This window comes from Apus apus, chromosome 1, assembly GCF_020740795.1.
Source record: "Apus apus isolate bApuApu2 chromosome 1, bApuApu2.pri.cur, whole genome shotgun sequence".
Classification (NCBI taxonomy): Eukaryota; Metazoa; Chordata; class Aves; order Apodiformes; family Apodidae; genus Apus; species Apus apus.
In genome coordinates, this window is record NC_067282.1 from 193244905 (window position 1) to 193264301 (window position 19397).

The 19397-nt window shown below is 35.7% G+C and overlaps 1 protein-coding gene across 4 annotated transcripts in view; it reads left to right on the forward strand.

Moving 5' to 3' along the window:
* Positions 1–19397, forward strand: part of FBXL13 (F-box and leucine rich repeat protein 13) — an 81237-nt gene that overhangs the window by 46019 nt on the left and 15821 nt on the right. For all 4 annotated transcript variants that reach the window (XM_051613990.1, XM_051613965.1, XM_051613981.1 and 1 more), the window contains 6 exons: positions 5732–5830; positions 6459–6576; positions 6729–6891; positions 9719–9838; positions 10813–10939; positions 18689–18772. In XM_051613990.1, the coding sequence (XP_051469950.1) occupies positions 5732–5830; positions 6459–6576; positions 6729–6891; positions 9719–9838; positions 10813–10939; positions 18689–18772 (711 nt within the window). The remainder of the gene's footprint in view (positions 1–5731; positions 5831–6458; positions 6577–6728; positions 6892–9718; positions 9839–10812; positions 10940–18688; positions 18773–19397) is intronic.

The following is a 19397-nucleotide window of genomic DNA, read 5'->3' on the forward strand; positions in this document are numbered from 1 at the left end:
CAAGTTGGGAAACCACAGCCCTCCCCTTTCCAGAGGAAAGTGCATTTGCTCACCAGTGTATTTGAGAAGTCTGGAAGGGATTCCACAGCTTCCTCCATTTTGGGTTTCCCCATGATTCTGAAACAGTGCTTAATGATTATGACTGAGTACTTGAGTAAACAATTGAAACCAAAAGGAGCATCAATTGCATCACTCTTGCAGAAAGCATTTTAATAAGATGGAATTGACTTTTTTCTCCCTTATTGAATGAACTAAACCAAAGGGAACTTTTGTAAGGCTGATGTTTCAGAATTAGAAAAATTTAGTGAAGCTAAAGTATAAATATTGCAATTATGGTAAAAAGTGTTCTGTAGAACAGAACATATATTCTATAGCATATATATTTTTCCTGTTTTTTCATGTTTTCTGTTTTTTCCTTAATTTTAACATTGCAGGTCTTTTCATAGGAGTTCTTATACTACCATTACTACTTAGGATTTCAACATCTATTTAGAAAGCCCACCTGTAAAATGGGTGATTTTGCTAATGATTTTATGAGTGGCAACTTGAGGACCAGTGTATTTAAATAGCTTATTAAAACATAGTTAGGCAGAAAACTGGGAGTTAAACACACATTTCCTAGTCTGTTGCCACAAAACAAGGTAGTCTTTCCTTTGAGTATTATATTAATACATGGTAATAATACTGAGTGAATTCTAAGTATGGTGGGGTTTTTTTGCATTAAAACTCAGTAATTAAGATTGTGCCATTATGACATGGGTGGTAAGTATTTTAATTACTGAGTTTCAAGATCTTTTCATCAAAATGTAGAGATTCTTGTGTCCTGCCCAAAAGGTGTCCTATTACACCGTTGCTATTCTCATAGAATTACCTAGAAAGCGTAAGATTTCTTTGTTCTGCTTCTGAAGCTAAACAGTTCAGGTGGAAAATTTTCTGCTATTATACACAAAACTGAACAGATGGAAGGGTATAAAGCAACTGCAAGTCATGTAATGACATATTAGATTGAGATTGTACAACAAGAACAGTTTAGTGAAAGGTATTTTTAGTCAAATTAGAAATACGGATATTTTCAAAGAAACTGGCTTTTTATTTTTGGTGCCAACATCTATGGCTGATTTTCAGACTGGGATTATTCTGGCCCAAAGTGTTTTAGAGTGGTCTATCAATTGCTGCAGTTTGTAACACCTGGGTAGGAGATCACAAGCCATGGGGAAAAATTAATTTGACCCTTTCATTTCTTGATGTTCTGCTGTGTTTGTGCGGATGTCAGAGAAGCTGTCAGCAAATGTGTAGGCTTCACCAGTTTTCACCATCTTAATTCTTCCTGCTCTGACTTCATTGGGAGCATTGACATTTTGGCAGCTTCTGTCAAATTCTGGCTTCTTCAGACAGATCAAGCAGCAAAAAGGGGCCATCACTTGGGAAGAAAATCTGAGCAATGTTCTTTATTTCTTGAAGAAGAGGACTCATTGCTTACATTTCCTGAGTACAAACATGTCTTACTGAAGGATATTATAAGTTACACATGGACTATTCTACATTTTTAGAATGCTAATTAAAGAGTATGTTAATATAAGCTTTTTTTTGGACAGTGGAAAATTAAAAGAAAAATAACATGTGGAGGCAAGCCATTAATGTAATGAGCCAAACATCTGAAAGGATGTCACAATTTATTTTATCATTCTTGACAAACACAGAACAATAAAAAAATAAAGATAGCCCCTTGTGCACCACAAGAGTATTTTCTCAGCCCTGAGCACTGATTTTCAAGTTTCTGCACTCACACTGCATTGACAATGCTAGAATCATAGAACAGTGTTTCTTTGCTATGTCTGTGCTACGAAGACAGGCTGAGAAAGTTGGGGCTGTTCAGCCTGGAGAAGGCTCCAGGGAGACCTTATAGCAGCTTCCAGTACCTGAAGGGGCTACAGGAAAGTTAGGGAGGGGCTTTTCACCAGAGAGGGCAGTGATAGGACAAGGGGTAACAGTTTTAAACTGAAAGAGGGTAGGTTTAGGTTAGACATCAGGAAGAAATTCTTCACCATGAGGGCAGTAAGGTGCTGGAATAAGTTGCCCAGGGAGGTTGTGGATGCCCCTTCCCTGTAGGTGTTCAAGGCGAGGTTCGATGAAGCTTTGGTCTAGTGTGAGGTGTCCCTGCTCATAGCAGGGGGGTTGGAACCTGATGATCTTTAAGGTCGCTTCCAACCTTAACCATTCTATGACTCTATGATTCTATGGTTCAAAATCCCTTCTGTGATGCAGACAGCATTCTGCCTTGCAGGGTGGATTCCACAAATACAATCAGTTCAGGGGGAGAAATAATGACTTGTAAAGCAGTACTGTGTAGCAAATGTGTAGCAAATAAGCCAAAACCTAAATAAAAATGATGTGTGTTCCTATTCTTTGCATGTAAGAAACTATAAAGAGATTGAATTTATTTTTACATTCTTGAAAGCTTTTCATCATTTTGGTACATTTATTTGCTAAATCTGTGGGGACAAATCTTTAGTTGTGGCTTGCTCCATGTTTGTTTTGATGTACTTTCATTTCAGATCACAGTACACAAGCATACAGTTAAGAAAAAACTCAAATTCGTAATTTACATATTAGACTGAAAACTCCTCACAGACAAGGGATTCTATTTTATGTACAATCATTGAATTGATTTCTGATCCTGTACATGCAAGAAATAGTATATTTATAAAATGATTTAACTTGATCATGCAGGAAAAGTCTGTTTTGCAGAATTTTATAGTACCTTAGACTCATAATTCAAAACATCCTCCCTCACAATGGGTTTAAAGGAGATTTAAGTGGGATTTTACTGATGCAGGGCAAAGAATCATGGAATCATATAATGGTCTGGGATGGAAGGGATCTTAAAGATCATCTAGTCCAACCCCCCTCCATGGGCAGAGACACATCCCACTGGACCAGGTTGTTTAGAGCCCCATCCAACCTGGCCTTGAACACTTCCAGGGATGCGTCTTCCACAACCTCCCTGAGCAACCTGTTCCAGTGTCTCACCGCCCACACAGAAAAAAATTTCTTCCTAATGTTTATAATGTAATATATAATAGTATAACAATACATTACACAATGTTATTAGTAGAATATAGTCCTAATAATACTAGTAACACCAATAATATATAAAATACTAATACAATATTCAATTCCATATGTATCCTGTAATTAATTGATTCTAGGGTCAAGCTATTCACTCTTGAGGCAATCTATTAAACACTGAAATTCCAAGTAAGTTGAGAAAGCAATTGTTTTACTAAAATATGCACAAACTTTCATATTTCTACACCTTATCTTTGAGTGCCTGAAGTTTCATAGATAATTCATAGGGGCTTCAGAAAAGAAACTGAAGATTAAGGATTTATTGTTCTAGGAATAAAGGAAACTAAGACAAATACATGATATTGCAGCAGCATCTAAATGTTGACTAATTTAATTGAATATTGTCTGAACATGTTTCACAGTGTAACTTTCTCAACTTGCTGCTGAGATCAGTTATCCAACCTTAGGTTAAAAACTGTTCAAGTAAAAAAAAATTTGAAACAATCTGTGCAGTGGTATTATTAGCTGCTTCAGTGTAATTGTTTTTGGCTTGCATGAAGGAAAACAATAAATTGCTGCTATTTGTGGTACCAAATGGCTATGTTAAGCAAACAGTTTTTTTCCAGACAAAGAGATTAAAAGTCCTGTAGACTCCAGTTAACATTATGCAATCCTTACTCGATTCCAGAAGCAGATACACTACTTCTGTCCCTCAGCATTCTTGAGTTTGATCTGATTACCTATTGTCTATTCTTTAGAGAATGAGAATTTAACTTAATTTTAGGCATCTAACCTAAGATAATGTCTAGAAAGTTGCTTTGATTTATCTATGTAACAATTAGAGAGGGAGAGAAGTCTCCAGAGGAGATTAAGACTTTCAGGTCTGGCCTGTCTTGGGCTCTTTCTTGCTCTTTGTTGCTACACAAGATCTCAGGTTTCATAATTTTTTAACTTAGACCCCTGAGTTATGTTCCTAAACCCAGTGGAGTAAACCAAGGCTCTAGCATTTGGAGTCTGTTTTTTAAATCAGCATCAATATTATTGGTACTTTCTTGGCTTTGCTTTTTTTCCTACCTATTTCACTGATTTTAAAGTCCTCTCAACTGTGATTCCTCTTCGACAATTATCAGAACAACCTGCAAGACTAGAAAACATTTATCTTACTATTCAGTTACATGACTAACATTTGCAAAGTCAGAAGCTTAAAAACTCAGGCTCCTGAGTTTGCATTTAGTTTTTTTCAGTGATATTTTTAAAATCTTGCCCAAAGCAGCAAGTAACATAAGATACATCATTTGCATCTGAATTTTAGATACCTAGAGATGAGGGATCTTTTATTCCTATTCTCTGTATCAAACTGTGATCACCAGCCTAGGTGGGTGCTTTTAACAGCTAACAATGTGTTTATAGTAAAAAAAATAAACATCTCAAGAACAGTTGGTACCAGGCCCCATTCAGCCCCACACCTTCCTCTGGTCAGCAGCCAGAGGAGTAAGTTGTATTTGGTTCCAACTGATGCAAACATATGAACTGAGTCTTACAAAATCTCTTCAGTTTGAACAGCAAGCAGAGCTGAATTCATCATGTTCTGCATGATCTCAGCTTTTGAGTGTCTGTTCCTTGGGAGCAGAGTTATTCTCTCTCATGATAGCAAATCTGTACAGCAGTTACAAGGGGAAATCCTACTGCCATAACATGACATAAAGCATACTCAAACTGCTTAGTACGCTGTGGCTGATTTTTCAGAAGAGTGAAAACCTCAGCCTTCTCTTGAAAAGGCATCATGTTCAAATTTTAATGGACAGTGTTGTTACCATGTATTAGAACAAATTGTATGGTGTAACTTAGCCTCTCTTCACTTGGGAATGGTTTGCTCTTTGTAGTATATGGACCGAGAACAAGACTTAGTTACCAGAAATACACCTCTCAAACTGAAGTTTCTAGAGGGTGATATGTTTCACTTTAACATACTTAACTACTTGGTGCATGTATGCCCAAAAGGCAACTGACATCTATTGAATTTGAACAGTTGAAGAATTGACTCCTCGGAGTCACACCCTGAAGTCACACAATTGACAGATCTATCTGTCCATTCTTACTTTCACTGAATACATACACTGTCAGAGTATGCAGAATTGGTGATGTGGTCCTACATCCAGGATTCTGTGAATGAGCTCCATGTGATTGTGATTGCATAGAATCTTTCTGTGTGTCCTGTTGGAATTTAACACGCGTTTTACTATGGATCTGGAAAAACCAATGAAGATCTTTTACATTTAAGCCTTGTGTTAAACTAGATGCGAGCATGTGCCATGTGTGAATGCCTCATAATGCTGGGAAAACAAAAGTAAAGGGATGTGACAGTGACACTCCTTGCTACTCTTATAAGTGGTGTTGACTATAGAAATCGTTGTACCTTACTCCTGCTTAACTTAGGTAGACGTATTTTCATAAAGAATCCTGGATTTGGATTATGCTGTGAGCATTTCAGAATAATAAGTATACTTCGTGGGTCTGTTTTTCTTTTAATGGGCCTAATGCATTTCCTGTTTTAGTGAGCAACTAGGTACCTGTGATTTGAAAGTACTGAAAATATCTCAAGCCTCTCCTGTATTGTTTTTCTTAGTTTTGCTAAGACATATATGTTTAATTTCTTTCTTAGATTTCAGTTGATGGCTTCAGAAATATTGCCGAAGCCTGCAGTGGGATTAAAGATTTGCTAATGAACAAAATGCCAACTCTCACAGATTTATGTATTCAAGTAAGAAATGGAAAATAAATCTGTACTTTGAGAAGCTTTTTGCTGTTGTAACTGGGTTATCCTCTCAACTGACTGTAAAGAAAGTTATGCAGATATAATTTAAGAGGAATATTTCTCCCTGAAAACATTTTTAAACTGTTATCTAGTTATGCTTATAAATCTTGCCTACTTGCAGTCACTTTCAGAAAATTTCAGTAATTTTGTCTTCTTTTGCTATATGGTTATGGCTAAATTGCCATCTTCCAGCTTATAAATGATAGTATTTCAGGTTTTTCAGTGTTAAAGCGAATATAACATATGGGAACAGCATTCTGTATTGTCTTTACCCATCAAAAAAGGACTTTCAGGCTTCTGCAAAAGTGATTATTAAATAGATCACTGTCTCAGGTGTCTGCCATACTTTATGTCTTCGGTTACTTCTTTTCCTAGTGTACCCAAACATAATAAATATATGGAGAATTTCAGTAGTTTATATACTGCTCACTGTCTAGAAGTTAGTGTTAAAATTAATTATAAGTATTTGTTTGAAATTGTAACATTTGGTATTGTGTGCAGAATATTTGCTGATATTTTGTTACGTGACAGCATAGGTCCATGAGTATTTTATTTCACCTTTTTTCCTTCAAAGGTTCTGGTTCCAAAATGCCAACAGATAATGTCTGTTGTCTTTCTTGACTCACCACATCTTTCTGATACAAGTTTTGAAGCCCTTGCTCAATGTAAACTTGTCAAGGTCAGCATTGAAGGTTGGTATAATAATTCACAAAATTATTAGGATGATGTATTTTTTAAATTAATCCAGGTAATTTGAAATAGGTAGTCTTATTTCAGTGGGTATTTGGATCAGGCCCTTAATGTATGTGAGATGAGTAACTTACATCTTTATGTATTTCAACAGGAAATAACCAAATTACTGATTTAAGTTTAAAATTTATAAGTAAATGCTGCCCATACATGAGGCACATTCATATGGCTAATTGCCAGACGATTACAGATGCTGGTCTGGAGATGATTTCAGCATTGGAGCATATTCTTGTACTGAATGTAGCAGACTGCACAAGGTACTGTATCACATCCAGATTTCTATAAACCGTTGTCAAGCAATTTTAGTAAATTTAATTATAAGTCCTGTCAAAACATATTTCAGTTTTAAAAATGAATTATTAGAATGTTAACACATATATATTAATATTTCTAAAAATATTTTATACAAGTAGTTTTTTGTTCCTGTATCCTGTTTTCAAAAATCCATTCATTATTATTCCAGTTCAAAGAAAAAAATTAACTGTAGATGTAGTATTACTTAATAGTCATACTTTAGTTGTGGAATGTGGCTATGAAGAAGATGAAGCTGATAACCAAAGACAATGTCTGTGCAACAAATCTATTAAAATTTGGATACTGCTTAATTTTGTGAATAGTAAAATAATAACTTCATGACTATCTAGTACTAAGATATTAAAAAAACTGCCATTTTTTACATTGCCAAGATGACATTATGATTGTTTTTATGGACAAAGGATGTATTTTAGGTGAAGACTGTTTTCCACTTCAGGAGTGTCGTGTATCAGTAGAATCAAGGGTGGGAGGGAACAGGGAAGGCAAAACCTCCAAACATTTCAAAATCAACACACCTATGAAATAATACAAAGAAGATATAGTTACTGCTTATCTTAATTTTTCTGGTGTCATGTTAAGTTTTAGGTACTTTGCTTTAATGTGTAACTAAGGTACTTTTTGTGCTTGTTGATGCTGTATAAAAACCTGATAACGTTGCATGTAGGTGTGCTGAGACGTGCTGGAGCAACCCCATGACATTGTGTTGGTTGTTCAGCTGGGCAGATGGGGCAGCTGCCTGTGGTTTCTGGTTTGACATTTAGAAGGCTGGATTTTCCAGTCTGTTAGCCAAATCTTGAGCTATGAGTGTGCTTCCACATGGGTCTACTGTCATTACTGCAAAAGAATTGCTGAATTACCTTAACAAAACTTTTAAAGCAGTTGTAAAACTATGGTTAACTCTGTACTTCATTGCTTTTGCAGACATTTGTAAAAGTTCCAGCATTAACAAAGTTATAGATTATAACTCATTTAAACTTGGTAAAGAGCTTATCTCAACAGAGATGAAACTGCAAAAGAGGAATTGATATTATTTATGTTTCTCTAATTTGGACACTTTGTTGCTATCAAAGTTCACATTGTGAGTTAGAAACTTTTAGGAATTTCTCATAGGAATCAAGGGAAGTGTCATATTTGTGGTAAAATGAGGTGCTTAGCCATCTTTGTGCTCTGAATCACTCTCCTTATCTTCACTGACGTTTTATCTAAGCCTTTCTAATGTAATCATGTGGAAGATTTTTTGAGAAATGAAAAGGGCCAGAAAGGGCAAATCTAACAATCCAGAATTCTTAAATTACAGGAAGTATTTGACTCCATGTGAAAAATGAAGAAATTAACTGATCATGATGATTAAAATAATAAATAATATATATATATGTGAGTAAAGAGTGTCTAAAAATGGACACAGGCAATGTAGTGGTTCATACTCTTGGCACATTTTCCCGGTTTCAGGAGGTTATTTTCATGTATGATAAAGCAGTCTGTGGCTTGTGTTCTTATACAGTTCATCAGCTGACTAGAGGAACTTAGCATGTGTGTTCACAGCACAGTTATTTCAAAAGTTATAATGTTGTTATCTCAGCCCTCAAACCCAGTGTGGTTACAGAATATATATATATATGAATATATATATGTATGTGTGTGTATATATATATATATAAAAATATAAATATTGAAATTCAGTTAACTGTGTTGCCAGGCTCAGCATTCCTTACAAAATTTATTTAAGGTAATTATTCTGAAAGCATGTTTCTGAAATCCATCTTCCTTGAATGAAAAACAACCACACTGTGAAATAACACCAAAACTGCCACCGTGGTTGAATTATTGCAGAGTGATTACTTTAGCACTTCATGAATTACAGCTTCATCTGTAGCTTGTGGTCACACAATGAGGCTGTGTTCAGGTTATCGTGTTATTAGTAGTGCTATTCCTACCCATATATTTCTAGGACTTTGGAATTCGCAGTGATTCTTTGTGCTGCAACAAGCTGTACAAGCCAAAATATGATTCCATCCTAGAGAATTACGGGATTAATATTTTTTATTCATCAAGGAACATGGAATAAATACTGGAATGCATATAAAAGCTAACTGTACAAATAATGTCAAACATACCAGAGATATGAACTGGATTGAGACACCCAAGTTGTAGTCAGCTCTCCAACACTCTCAACTTGGATGAAAGATTTTCTATATACTTAATTTTTATAACCTTTGAGTATATTATGAGTTTCCGATTCGTGTGTGAGACATACAATTGGTTAAGTGAAATACTTGGAGGAAGAACTCAGGTTAACTCTTCATGTGTGTGTACAAAGCAGCTTCTGCATACAAATGCTACCTCTGACTTTCGCTTCTGTGCTAGAAGATAATTTTTCCTTTAAATTATTTCAGTTCCTTAAATTATCAAAGTTAATAAAACAAATATTTCTCTAAGATGTGTAAACAAGTTCTGATACTTTCTACATGTTTTCCAAGCTTTGTCCTTTGGGGTTTTATCATATCTGCGTGTTGGAACCAATAGAAGTTCTCATAATATCCAACAGACTTTTTAATATAATGTTCTGGAGTTTAGCAGTTTCAAAGAGCAGCATCTTTCTAATTGAGCCATTAGTTATTCTGACTCCTCTTTGGGTTTATAAGGCTATTAAAAATAGCCTAATTAATTTCTGCTTATCTGCAATGTAGGGTGCTGAACATAAATTGTATAATGACTTCTATGGACTGGGAAAAATATGTATTATAAATATTGCCTAAATTTCTCTTTTAGGATCAGTGATGAAGGTGTAACACTATTTGTACAAGGTTCTTCAGGAGCTAAGCTGAGAGAACTGAATTTGGCTAATTGTATTAATGTCACTGATGCTTCTGTCATGGAAATAGCACAAAGGTACCATAGTCCAGCACTTTATTTTTCTGGTGTGGTTAGACTTCCAGTACATTTCTAATGTTGAAGTTCTTAACAAATGAATGGAGAAAATTGTACAGTCCCTTTTGGCATTATGAATCTCTTAATAAACAACCCATTTTATAAAGAGGAATTAATCAATATAAGCATGGACACCTAAGAAGTCTTAATCTTAGGGGGGGAGGTGCTCAAATTACGGTTGTCAGTGACAAAACTTCATTACAAATTAGTGTGTATAAGTCACATTTTGTACACTCTATAAATACTCATCTGCACAAACCAAAAGCACTCTATTGCTAAACTGCTTCAATTCCAGTTCCTTGGAAGTATTGGTGTTGGTGATTGAAAGACTGTTTTTAAATCTCCAGAGAAGATTGCAGTCAGTTTTTCCTCTCCTTACTAGATATCTCAGCAGGCCCCTCTTTATGCTTTCATAACAGTAGTTGTGAATAATTGTAGCAAGCTTGCTGGTAAGCTAGGGAGTGCCTGCTCTGTTTTAATGGTGGAGTGTTCCCCTAATGCCTTGAGCATGGATGAGGAGCTTGGGGCGTCAGATTTCTTAGGTCTTCTGGTTTGGTTATGGGAAGATCCAGTTTGCCGTGGGGTCCTGGAGTCTGGTGTTGCAGTGAACTTTGACGTTTCTGTGGAAGATATGAGAGATTTGGAGATGGGGACAAGTCAAACATCAAATTAATAATAATAATTAAAAAAAAAAAAAAAGTAATAGAGCTCCTTTCTGTGTTTTATTTTAACTTGATTGCTCTTCACAGTTTGAAGTATTTGCATTGCTTATGAGTGGAATCCTTGGAAATGCTTATGTAAACAAGGTATCAAATGTCTAGAGTGCTTATTTCCTGAAAAAAACTTATCAAGGTTATTATGCAAATATACTTACTATACTACATTTCTATAACAGAAGTGGAAAGCTGTTATTTCTTGTTTTTTATTTAATTCAGGTGTCATGCATTGACCTACCTAAGCCTACGTTACTGTGAAAACGTGACCGATGCTGGAATTGAAGCCTTGGTAGATATGTCATCCTTGATATCCATTGATATCTCTGGAACCAGCATCTCAGATACGGTACCTATATGATTAAAGAATAAAGAATATCTTTACTATTTATTTAGGCTTTCTGAAAGAAAAGGCAATAGAAATCCATTCATGTAAAAACCTCATGGATATGAAGCAATGGAGGTACAATGTCATTAAAATGTGTTTTAGAAATGTGTAGAATATTAGCCCATGGGTAGTCAGTAACCAATAAAGGGTAGTTCTTAAGTTGGACAATTGTAACATTTGAAAGAGAGAAAGGGAAACCATCAGAAAGAGGAAGTTTGGCTTCTGTGAAGCTGATCTGAGAATGTTTGTTAAGCAGAATTTTTGCTCCAGGATGAGTAGGCCTCAGGAAAACTGAAGAAGTGGTATTTTAAAATTTTACATTTGTAAAAATTGTGTTTTCCATTAACTGGATTTTATAGTGAAAAATCCTGAATGTTAGCTCTAGCAGAGACACTGCTCTCCACTGTGGTCTAGAGAATAATTGCTAGTGAAAGATTTACTAACAAGGTATCCTCGATGTGTGAAGCTGCTAAGACTCTGGAAAGCAAAACAGTGAGTGTGGGAGCCAGTTTAAACATCACAGGTCTCCACATTTGATGTTCTTGGCAGGTCCCAACTTGTGTGCAGGGTTCAGTGCCAGTTCTGCTGTTTCTTTTGCTTTTGGGGCAAACTGTTTACACTGAACACAGAAATCTAGGAGAAACCTCATGAAGAAAACTTGCCATAGAGACTATTCACTCAGTCACTGTTCAAACCAAATTCTGACCAAGAACTTTATTATTTGGCTCTAACACAGAGTTTGTACAAAAGTAATTAAAATGCATGAATCTTTTATGGAGGCCTGAAATAATTTTTTTTTAAAAAAAATAAAAAAAGAGGGTTGGGAAATCCAAGTAGACTTAATTTAATGTGATCATTTAAAGTATCATAAAATTGTATCTGAATGAAAGTTGTAATGCCCTGATTTGCAGTCCCACAACGTTTCAACATAAATGTTTTCTTTCTCCTTGCCTGCCACAGCTAGTCTTTGTAAATGCTGTGTTGCTTCTTACTCTAGTTTTCACATAGCACAGCCCATGACCTCGGCAACAAGCCAAGCTCTTTTGCTTACATTGCATCTTTAAGGCTTTCAGTTTTGTCTCTCACAAGACAGATAAATTAACCTGGAAATTAATAATTTATATTTTTTCTAATGTCTGATCTGATTGCTAGTCCTAGCTCCAAAACTGTTGCAGTTTTTGCTGTTAGCTGTGTTTTAAGTGCGTAACATTCATGCATGTATATAAAACATATTTCCTAATCTTAAAATATTATTTAACAAAAGGAAATCTAGGAGTCTTCTGTGTAACAAGCTACTATTTGTATGCTCTGACTTTTTTAATATAAGTTTACAATGTGCATCTTATTAGCATATCGATGAAGTTGTATTAAGGTCTCTTTCATTTTAGACTTGGTAAGTTACTGCTTTACAAATGTGGCAGAGAGCTCAGTGTTTAATGTGCAGTAACCAGCACCATTACTCTTTGCTGCTGAAGGAAAATGGTGAGGCTCGTATGCTTTTCTGTAGTCTGTGCAGTAGATCTCTGCTGCTTTTGCTGTCTCACTGTTAAGTCTAAACAATGCAGGATGTGTAGCGTAGGTTTGCCCTACACGAGAGGATTTTCTTTTCTGGTTTTTCAAATGACAGCAGAATTACTCTGCTCATCAAAGCAGAGTAGAATTCACTGCAATAAGGGTGACATACTGCAGTGAAGGATAGAGAAGAAAAGATACAGTAGAGTCAAATTTTCTTACAGATTTGTATCCAGCCATGACTGACTTAAGCAAAATGAAAGGTTTTTTTCCACTTCTGGTGCCTTCCTCTTCTGCACTTACTCTGGTGACCCATAAGTGAACGTTCCTGTTGCAATCTGGCTTTTATTCAAGAAATTTGTTGCATTTGGAAGGAATATACTGACTCTTAGAATTGTCCCTGACAAGAGATCATGTTAATAAAAAAACCCCAAACAAACAAAACTACAGTACCCCGTAAACTCACCATGATTAAAAATATAGTTCTAATAACAAATACATTAAAAGTCCCACTGAAGTTTGAAGAAGTGTATTATCTTTGTCTGGAGTCTACTCATCAACAGAAAGACTGGAAATTGAATAGAATAATAATTGCATGCATTCAGATTTTGGTATTGTGTGGAAAGTTACACATTTTACATAGAGGGGAAATGCCTCAGCAAACTTCTAAACGCAAGGTGGCATAAGGCAAATAATTGTCCCCATGTTTAAGTTGTCTGTGCACTTCAGTGCCTTCCTAAATATCCTCCAATGGTGAGGATGTCAGCTTTATGCCTGTGAGAAACTGGTGGCATACTCAATAAGTTTCTGTATTTTTCTCAGTGGTGTTTTGACTACGTTGTTCTTACTCTCGTATGTATTATTAAATAGCCCCCTCTATTAAATTTTAAGTATTAGTTTATTCACTCAGTTATTTTAGCTTTCATCCTTTTATATTTCAGAAACTAGTTCCTTGAATTCAAAATTGATTTTTTTTTAAACAAACAACACACGTTTTTTAGTCTCAATCATTTTTTTTAACAGTGGGAAGGACTTTTGTTCTGGTTTTGTCATTCTGGTAGTACTAGAAATTGGTTCTTAGTTATGAACAACTTGAAAGAGGTTTACAAATGGAAAGATTTGCAACTTAGTGACAGCATTTAAAAAAAAAACACAACACAAACCAAACCAACAAAACAATCCACAGTGGCTGAGCAAAGGTGCCGAGTCCTTAGAAAAAACTGCCTTTGAATCCTTTAAGAAAATTCACTTTTTTTCCTAGCTAGCCTCCCATCCTGCATTATTTACCCTCATGCTCTTCTAAATGCTCTGGAATAGGGACCATAGTGTTTTAAATTGTGAGTATGATGAACATGCTCATAAATGCAGAGATAATATCACAAGTAATTTTAATTATAATTGTAAAGCTATTTATAATATATCCAAGGTGTTTAGGCTTCTATTACAGAGCTGGAAACATTAGCATTTAGGGCCAAAACCTGTTTGTCTTTCTTATACAATCAGCCTCAGTGGAAATACTTCCATGAGTTAGAGAAACACTTTTAGTTATAAGCTTTATTCTCATACTCTCCAGATTTTGGTTAAAATGTCTTGTTGCACTTTTTCTGCTGTCTATACAATACAGCTTTGGCAGCTCTGCTCCAAGACTGGGAGTCTGCAAGCATGCAGCTGCCTGGCCTTCCTTCTTTTGACACAAGCTGCTGATGCACATGGCCTGGACCACCCATCTTCTCTGGACATTTAAACAAAAAAATAAATTAAGAGGTGTCAGGACATTTGATGGAAGTGTCTTAAGTCAAGTAGGATTTAGACAGAAAAAGCATTAGCAAAGTATAATAAATGAAGTGTTAAGGAAACTTAGTTGACTCCTGAGTTACATAGATCATCCAGCAATGAAACTGTAGATGCCCTGACATAGGCTGAGGGAAAATTGACATATCAGTGTTGAATTCTATGCAGTGTAATAATGAGAGAAAAAAAATAACCTAAAACATAAAAAAATAAGTACAATACTTTTAAAATGGGAAGAACCCTGACACTTCTGAAATCAAAGATAAAAAGGAAATATGAAGTCTAAAGAGAAATGTTCTTTGATTCTGCATTTTTTTGTGCAGCAGTCTCTCTTTGTAGTGTCCAATGACAGGACAAAGGGCAGTGGCCACAAGCTTGGAGCGTAAGAGGTTCAAGTTAAACAGGAGGAAAAACTTCTTTACTGTGAGAGTAAGAGAGCACTGGAACAGCTTGCCCAGAGAGGTTGTGGAGTCTCCTCCTCTGGGGACGTTCAAAACCCGTCTGGACATGTTCCTGTGTGATCTAGGGTAGATGATCCTGCTCTAGCAGGGGGATTGGACCAGATGATCTTCAGAGGTCACTTCCAACCCTGACCAGTCTATGACTGTCATGCATTAAATTCTCTCTCATAATAATCTAAGGCCCCAGTCTTTTTTCTGGCTGAAATGTATCCTCAAGAATTATCTGTGGCATCAAGCCAGCTAATCAGTCACAGATTTTTTTCATGTGATATGTGCCTCTAAGGTTGAGGATAATTTGTGATTCTTGGAAATTCTGGAGTAGCAGCCAAAAGGTTGTATAAACAGCTCAACTTGCTTTTTCTGAAGCATTTGTCCTTAATGGTGTTCAGGTCCTGGCAGGTCCTGAAGGTCAGGATGCAGTGTAAGTATTTACTAATATTTTAATAATAAATGTATAAATAGTGAAACAAAATGACCCAAAAGTGGCATTTTGGCTTCCCACAGTTATCTAGAGTAATTTCTTTGCACTCCTAGTGGGATTCTGAATCTATGATGACTTGAATCCATAGCTCAGCTCCACTCTTTGGTCTTGCCTACATCAGGCCAGTAGGGCTGAGGAAGAACCTTGTAAAGCCTGAGAAAAGAAATCAGGTCTAAAGGGTATAACCAGCAACAGACTGCAAATGAATTAATTGCATTTGATTTCCAAAACAAAGGACAGGACAAATGACATGCATTTCCAAGGCAGGGAAAATAAAATATTTAAATAGATTACAGTGGGCTTCAAATTCAGGTGTTAGTACTCCAGTTTGCTCAGGGGAATAAAGAAAGAAAGAATTTGACCTAGAAACTTCATTTTGCATAGAGATAGGAAATGGGGGCACAGTCATTACAACGGGTGCCATATGTTCTAGCACCTTGAGTCCCTATGCAAATCAGTAGGAATTAAAGGTACTTAGCAATGTTGACAATTGTGCTTGGTATTTTTCCAGGACATTTTGTTGCAATGGAAGCCCTTTGTCTGGACTTAGTGCCAAGAAATGCTGGCAACCCCATTTCATAAGTTACCATCTGGTCTAACCACAAATGGTGTTAGCTACAGAAATTTCATTTTGTGGCATGCAATATACACAGCCACACGGGATTTCTGCACTGTGATATAAAAATGTCTCTAAAGATCCTGTAAACTGAGCTGACCCACCTTTGTGTTAGGTAAGGTGTTGGAAACAGTGTATTTCCAGAAGGTTTTTGCTATCTGAAGCTGAACTTTCTTCTGTCACATATGAACTGTTATTAGAAAAACCCTACTGCATGATAGGAATTAAATCCTTCTCTTCTAGTGTTTGATCCATGAAACTGATGCTTAATTGTGGCTAATCTGTTCAGAAATCTGAGCATTTTAGAGAATAAGCTGAGTCATTTATCATGAAGTGACTCAGAAATGGAGGGTGGGAAATGCCTCCTAAGGAAGAGCTGTCTGCCAAGTTTGGTGTCACTTTGAGGTCAGTCTGGTTTGAGGTTTGAAAAGCAAGTGACATCTGTATGTCTCTGAAGCATAAAGATACATTACAGATGCTGACCTTTAAGGTTACAAAGAGAGATGTGAACAGGAACCTCAGAAGTTGTAGCACATGGTTATAGTTAGCGAGAGATGGCATGTTCATAGCAGCCTGCAGCTGAAAGGCAGAGACTTGCAGCTTGTGAATATAAATAATGAAGAATTGTGCTTTGGAATGCCTTTTTATCTCTAGCAAGAGAAGTCCATCACCGGCTGGTACAGTAGATACTAATTTTCTCATCTACAAAACTCTTTGCGAAATTATAAGTTATGTTGTGCAACTATTTGTAGGCCTTGTGTAAGAAAGTAAATGAAAGACAACAAAAAATGTGGAAGTTGCTTGAAAAAACAGCTGTAGGAGAAGAGTAAGAAGTTTCTTTTAAACCTTTAGAGTTTTCTAAATGGAAATGGTAATATACTTCCTTGACAGTAGGTGCAGGACAGAGTCTTCCCTTCTCCCTTCTGGGGCAACAGAAGATTGATCCAAGATACATGGGCTGATTTCTTTGTGCAAAAGGAGGAATATAATTTTGGAAGCACAGAGAGTGGGTGGTGCTGGTTTGCATGCTGCACAGTGTCTGGTTTGCTAGTTTCCACAAGTTCTAATATCTTTCAAAAAAGTCTGGAGTCTTAGTGTAGAAAATAAAAGTCTCTAGAAATAATTCAGTATCCTGGATGGGATATTGTTTATCAGAAAACACTGCTGAATAAATTAATAAGTCTAATAAAACTAGTGATTAATGGCTCCTTTCTATATAGGTTAGATTAAAAAATTAAAGTTTTCATAAAGGTTAGACTTCCTGTGTCAACCTTGTTTAAAGAGGTTAATTTTTGGAAATTTAAAAGTTTCTTAGTTTTTCTATGGAATAGACAGTTCCTAATGACATTCCATGTCTTCTACTCTTTCCCTTCTCAAATTTGGAATTAGTAATTAAACACCTCAAAGTAGACCGTGATTTTAATTGGGAAAAAAAATAGTTATTCTGTGATTCAATGTCACTTTAATAATATAAAATTATTATAAATTAACTTTGAAGTCATAACAGCATTAGTTGTCACGTATTAAAATATCTTAATAATATTTTTTAGAATGTCATTACCAAGTAGCTTAAAGTGGTGCCACTTTTAAATCAATAAAAATGTGATAAGAAATTATGTGTATAAGGTCACAATTATCACTGTAATTCTTTGCTGTAAGGAATTCAAGTTCTGATATAAACCAATTTGGGGTTTAAGTACATAGTTGGCTTTTTGTCTTAAATAGGAGTGCTCTGGACAACAAGAACTGGAAATCTGTAGATTTTCAGGAAGCTGTTGACAGTAATGGTCACCACGTAACTGTGTCTGTTGAGAAAAATGCAAATTTCTTTGTTTACTTGAGTAGCCAGTATTGGAAATCTCTTTCATTGTTCCATTCTTTGTTTTTATTCAGCCTGTGAGATTTCAGGAATTTGCAAAATCTGAACTCCAGCTCCACTCTTCCAGCATTCTCATTACAGTGTCCACATCTGGATTGCAGACACTATTTACATGTGCTGGTTTTTTCAAGATGACATTTCCTCTCGGTGCAGTGCTGTTTGCAGCCTAATTGTAGATAATTTCTTAACCATATGGAATAAAGTGATAACTTTGTTTTTCAGCAAAGTTTACTTCATTGATATGAAGCACAGAGATTTTCTGCTGTGGCTATCAAAAATACAAAATGAACACTTAATACTCCTTCAGATTAGAGTTTAGGATCAGAAGGCGGTCGTGTTTTCTGGTGTATAAGCAGTAAAAATCACAAAGCATCCTCAGATCACTCCTAAACCAGGAATTTACTAAAGTTTTAATCTCCCTGTTGTCTTCAAGATGAGGGTTGTTCATTCCCCTGTGAGTGTGACTGCACCATTTCAAATGCTGTCTTGTACCATAGCTGTAGCCATGAAGACCTTACTGGTAAGCAAATCAGAAAGGCAGCAATTTTAAGATATGATTTGATTGTAAGAAATAGTATTTTGCTCTTCCAACAAGAAAGACCTGAGAAAAGTTATTTCAAACCCAAATTTTGGAGATATGTAAATGTATTTTACTTTATGAGAGTCCTGATCTGCGTCCTGTGTATTTCACACCATGCTACTTTTCTTCAATTTCCTTCTTTCTGAATAGGTAGGAAAATGTATCTCTTTGCTTTCTCAAATTATTTCTGCAAAGAATCCTTAACTCTTTTATGTACTTCAAGCAAAAATCAGAGGATAAACCATATGCTTTCCACTGAAGAGAATGTCTTAAAAGACACTGCAGTTCTTAGATAAAAGCTTTAAGCATACCCAGGAACTGGATATTAAATGTGATAATATATAAATGAATGTGCTGATTATTAAGATTCATTTTTCTGTAACTTTTTAGGGCTTGAGAGCTCTTGGCTGCCATGGAAAAATCAAGGAACTTTCTGTATCAGAATGCAAAAACATCAGTGATGCTGGAATTCAGGTAAAACTTCACCTCTTTTCTTGATGTTTCCTGGAAGCCTCTCTGCTTCTTCTAATTAACCATGTCCTGAACTGATCGTATTTTACTCTGTATGTCATAATTCATTCTTCATTATACCATTCTACACTATCACTCTTACAAATTATTCTTCCTTTCCATTACTTTACTTTTTTTTTTCATTCTTTTCATGAATTTTAATGAGTCTTGAATTCTGCCCTCTGCCAAACTCCAAAATCCACTCCACAAGAGCCTTAATTTCTACTGAATTGTACTGTGCAAACTGCAATCTAAATTGCTGGTACTGTTAACTTGCTTTCTACAAATCCTTCACCAATTTCTATCTAAAACATACTTTTCCTCTTGCTGATGTGGGCTTTCAGGTCTTGCTTTTTGCTTCTTTAGTAACTCACTTGTTGAATTGCTGTATTTTGATGACTTAGCATGCCTATCTCAAAGGCGTGGTTGAATTTCATTAGTCTGTTAGATCTGGTTCCTCATGGGCTGCTGATACATGGTTACACATCATTATCTCTTAAGAGACACAAAAATATATTTTCAGTATACCTCTAAAGGCATGTTTCTTACCAGCATAAATTTTATTATTACTATTATTAAAAAATAAAAA